Source organism: Nicotiana tomentosiformis, chromosome 7, assembly GCF_000390325.3.
Source record: "Nicotiana tomentosiformis chromosome 7, ASM39032v3, whole genome shotgun sequence".
Classification (NCBI taxonomy): Eukaryota; Viridiplantae; Streptophyta; class Magnoliopsida; order Solanales; family Solanaceae; genus Nicotiana; species Nicotiana tomentosiformis.
The window spans coordinates 107,014,186-107,019,355 of NC_090818.1; the positions used below are offsets into that span (position 1 = coordinate 107,014,186).

The 5,170-nt window shown below is 36.9% G+C and overlaps 1 protein-coding gene across 2 annotated transcripts; it reads left to right on the forward strand.

Moving 5' to 3' along the window:
- The first annotated feature begins 244 nt into the window (after positions 1-244).
- On the forward strand, positions 245-4,908 carry LOC104117170 (uncharacterized). 2 transcript variants are annotated; one of them, XM_009628181.3, is made up of 4 exons: positions 249-480; positions 1,742-3,077; positions 3,167-4,496; positions 4,586-4,908. In XM_009628181.3, the coding sequence occupies exons 3-4, from the start codon at positions 4,182-4,184 to the stop codon at positions 4,688-4,690; spliced, it is 420 nt and encodes a 139-aa protein (XP_009626476.1). In that variant the 5' UTR covers positions 249-480; positions 1,742-3,077; positions 3,167-4,181; the 3' UTR covers positions 4,691-4,908. The 2 variants fall into 2 exon arrangements, 1 of the variants encoding a protein (XP_009626476.1); XR_011409913.1 differs by having other exon boundaries at positions 245-480; positions 1,742-1,845; positions 3,167-4,908.
- Positions 4,909-5,170: the final 262 nt, after the last annotated feature.

The window sequence follows — 5,170 nt, forward strand, 5'->3', positions numbered from 1 at the left end:
CATTATGTTTTGTGAAGTGAAGCCTTTTCTACCGGTGTATTTGATTTGATTTTAAGGGATAATTTGTAAAATATAAATTTATAGCGAGGATAATTTTGTCTTGAATAATTTAATTTTTTGCTTCTGCTTTTTGGAAGAAGTTAGAATTTTCTGTCTCTTTCCAAAAATAGAAAAACTGCTTTTGTTGTTTTCCAAAAGTACTTTTTTATTTTGACTAAATATCTTAAAAAAAAAAAAAAAAAAGTACTTCTGGCCTCCTTTGGCCAAACGCACTCTTAGTCACAGAGTTGAGTGGGCTCTAAAGATAAAGGGCATGGAATATGAATATATAGAAGAAGATCGAGATAACAAGAGCTCTCTACCTCTTCAATCCAATCCTGTTCATAAAAACGTCCCTGTTCTCATTCACAATGGAAAACCCATTGTTGAGTCTATGGTCGAGCTTTAGCTCGTTTGTGGGCTAAGTTCCTTGAAGATAAGGTAAATACCTATCTGCATAATTTAGTAAACGTTTATTTGAGACTAAAGTTGTTTTGAATATTGTTTTATTCCATATATGATGGTTTAGTCATGTCATGTGCCAATGTTCATATCTACATATCCATAAGTGTGAAACCATTATAGTAGATGTGTTAAAAGGGGCAAGACAGAATTAAAATCGAGTATATCACTCACAATTGGGAACTCAGGCCCCAACTCAGTCACCAACCTCTCCAGTCTCTCGAACTCTCAATGTCATTAAAAATCAGCCCAAAATAATGATGTGATGTATCAATGGTAACAGAGACTGAGATATGATATGCATACGAATGCGTATGACTGAGTATGTAAACGCAATGTAAGCAGATAACTCAACAACGGAAATGACCTCAGTGGGTCTCAACAGAATATGCATGTAGCCTAGACATGGTTTATAACATGGATCACAACTCAATAGCTCAAGTACTTAGAAATTCCATGGTTACAGGTAAGGTCAGGTAATTACACAGTACCACAACAATAGCGGAGTCACAATTCACACGGTGCACGCCCACACGTCCGTTACCTAGCATGTGTGTCACCTCAACACCAAACACATAACACGTAATTTAGGGTTTTATACCCTCAACACTAAGTTTAGAAGTGTTACTTATCTCGAACGAGATAAAGGTCGAATCTTTAATCAAAAGCCTAAAATCGACCCAAATGCTCAACTCAGGCCAGCGCCTCAGAACTTGATCAAACTTACAAAATCCAACAACTCATTCAATTACGAGTCCAACCACACTAGTTTCACTCAAATCCGACTTCGAATCGATGTTCAAAAACCCATGATTTTGCTCTATGAAACTTTAGTCAAAAACCCCCAATTTCTCTTTAAAATCCATAACCCAATTATCAAAAATGAAGATAAAATCACGAAATGTAATCACAAGTGAGTCAAGAACGCTTACCCTAAGTCACATGGTGAAAATTGCTTCAAATATCGTCTCAATCCGAGCCCCCATACTCAAAATGTGATAAAAGAACCAAAACCTCGAAATATATAGAATCTGCCCAGCAAATTTGCATTTGTGAACCAGTTTTCGCTTCCGCGGACTCGCACATGCGGCCCAGCCTCCGCTTTCTGTTTTTGTGTTCATCTTTTAGTGTAGTGTGTTGCATATTTTTCTGCTTTTGCTCCTGTTCTGTTTTTTTTTTTTTTTTGTTCTTCTTTTCTGTTTAAATGTTATTAAGTTGTACTTTTGTTTGTTGATTACAGGCTATTAAACATGGTTACGATTGACTTGATCTTTTACTATGGTGGTAACTGGATGAGGGAGCCACAACTTGTATATTCAAGAAAGCTTATTCACACTTGGAAAGGTTATGATGTTGATCTCTTATCTTTTATAGATATGGTTAATGAATACATGAACAAGTTAGGGTATGTTGGAGTTCAACAATTGATAGTGATTGGCCCTTCTGTGAAATATTATGAAATATTAGGAGATGAGGGTAATAGGACATTATTACTACTTGTGAATGACCAGTTTAATGTTATTAACCTGTTTTCTGTAGAGGACAATGAATTATCTGTTGATGTTCAAAATATAGTGCAACACACTGAGTCATACTTAGTAGTAGATGAAGCAGCTAGTGATTGCAACTCAAATGGTAGTAATTCTACCAGTGAAGATGACACAGATGATAGTGACTGTAATAGTGAAGATGCTTCAGGTTATGATTCTGATAGGTTGTATTAGCAAAAGAAAGAAAGAGGGTAATTGCTGATAGGTTGGTTGATTACAAGGACATAGACATGTCCATGACATTCAAAGATATACCTGAAGCTAGGAAATTCATGAACTTGTATGCCCTTGCCAATGGTTATGATTAAACACTAATTAAAAGTGACACAATAAGGGTCAGATATGTGTGCGAGGATGATCAATTCCCTTTTTTGTCTGCCTAATTTCCAAAGATAAGAGGAATATAGGTGTTAAGGTCAAGACACTAGAAGCTAAACATGAGTGTAATCATGCTTTTGATAACCAGAGGGTTGATGCTACCACCATTGCACATTATTTCAAGAGGAAGTTGCAGGAATCCCCAAAATATAAGATTAAAGAGATGAAAGCAGATATAAAAACAACTTTTAACATCAATGTTTCATTTTCAAAGTGCAAGAGATCCAAAAAATGATATTGGAGAATCTGGAAGGTAGCTTTATACTGATGAATATAACAAACTTGATGCCTATGCCAATGCCTGGAGGCCGAGTAATGTAGGAAGTGATATCATTATTAATATTTCAAAAGATGCCGTTGCTGAAGGAAGATTTTTGAGGATGTATATTTGCTTTGAAGCAATGAAGAAGGGGTTTAAGGGAGGGTTAAGACCTTTCATTGGCTTGGATGGGACCTTTTTAAAAGGAAAAGCCAAAGGTCAACTCTTAGTAGCTGTAGCTCAAGATGCTATGAACCACTTTTATCCACTTGCTTGGGCTGTTGTAGACAAGGAAACAAAAGTCACCTTGAATTGGTTCTTGAGTTTGCTTCAGAAGTCTTTAGACCTCAACAATAGAGGGAGTCAAATTTATATCAGACATGCAAATGGTACAAAAATTTATTACTTTACTTGTTTTCTGCCACTTTTTAAATGTGTTGACTGACTTCTTTTTTCTCTGTTTGGCTTTCTCATGTAGGGTCTACTTGATGCAGTCCAATCTATCTTACCTGAGTCCCACCATAGATATTGCGTGAGACACATAGTATCCAATTGGAGCAAAAAAGGACATGGGTCTGGAGAAATGACAAAGCTGGTTTGGTGGTGTGCATGGAGCAGTTATCATGAGGAGGAATTAAATGATCATTTGAAGACATTGGGAGAGATGTCTGAGAAAGGGGTGAAGGATTTACTGCACTATCCAGTCAAATGTTGGTGCATGGCTTACTTTGATACAATGTGCAAGAACCAGAAGGTAGAAAATAACCTAACTGAGTCCTTCAACACTTGGATCTTGGATGCTAGATACCAGCCAATAATTGGGATGCTTGAGGAAATACGAATAAAGGTGATGAATATGTTGAGTAAAAATGAATCTGATGTAATGACATGGCCTACTTAATGGAGTCCACAAGCAATGAAGTTATACAATGAATACTTGCGGATTACTCACAAGTGTACAGTTGATTTCAATGGTAAGTATGTGTATGATGTGAGTGAAGGGAGTGACAAGTTCATAGTCAGCTTGGAAACACAAAAATGCACTTGTAGGACATGAGACCTTACTGGAATCCCATGTCCTCATCCCCATCAGAGCAATATTATACAAGGGCAACCCATTGGATGAAATTCACTGGTGGTACAATAAGGAAGCTTATCTCCAAACTTATAGACACAAGTTACAACCAGTTCCATGGCAAAAGTTCTGGAAAATTGACCCATCACAGGCAATGGATCCACCCTTATTAGTGAAGTTGGCTGGCAGACCTAAATTAAAGAGAATTAGAGATAAAAATGAGGCAGTAAAGAGCGGCAAGGAGAATGGTCTACTCCTAGGAAAGGCAGGGTTATGTCATGTTCAACCTGTGGAGAACCTGGCGACAATGCTAGGGGTTGTAATAGTTAGTAGCCATTTTATTTATTAATTGTTATATAACTCTAATTATTTATCTTCTTATCAGTTGTCAAAGAATGCAGAATATGGACAGTCATCTATGGGTGAACAACAGAAGAAGAAAAAGCAGTCAAACAAGGGAAGACAACTAATGAAGAGGCAAAGAACATTTCCTGATGAAGATGAAGGCGAAGAAGTTCCCAGATCCCCAACTGCAGCAACAATCGGAGAACTACCATTGTCAGCACCACAGTCCAGTCAAATTAGTCAAGCAAGTGAAGCTAGACAATTTATTTTTATGCCAACACCAAAGGTGCATATGCAGCAGTCCAACAACAATGAAGATCCTGATTTTGAGATTCCAGGCTTTGAATTTGAAGAAGACCCAGCTATAAGGCCTAGAAGTGTTTCAGAGGTAAATTCTAGACTCCAACAGAGGCAGAAAGAACTAATATCAAGTGGAAAAAGAATAATTAACTTTGTTGGTGATTCTGCTACATCTAGCAAGCAGTTGGAGAAACAAAAAATGGACAAGCTAAACGCAAGAAAGGGCAATGGAAAAGCACAACAGTGAAGCTGTTTATTTTTGGTGTTACCTGGAAGCTATAATGAATGATGGTGGCAGTAGGATTAGTAAAAGCTTTAGTTTTTGTTCTTAGTTGTTCATGGGGCATTAGGATGTCTTGTTATAATATGGCATCCCTTTGTCTAATGTAATGCACACTTTGATAGTTGGTTTATGTGTTGGTAACAACTTATATGTATCGTTGATCGTACTTGTGTTTGGTTAATATATCTTACTATGCATGGTTCTTGCCTTCTTGGTATGGATTTGGTATTTAGCTAGCATTAGCACCATGCTTTCTTCAACTGGTAATAATGTATAGTCATGGTTGTCTAGCACTAGCTTACAGTTTTTAAGTACCCAGCGTCATTTATGTTGTGTATTCTTTGGCAAAAGTGATCACTGGTTGTTTGAGATTTCCCTTTATGAATTCTATTACTTCTCCATCCATGTAATTGTCAGCGTACCATCCATGTAATTGCTACGTACTGAAATACTATATTTATTATTATTTCTCCATTTTC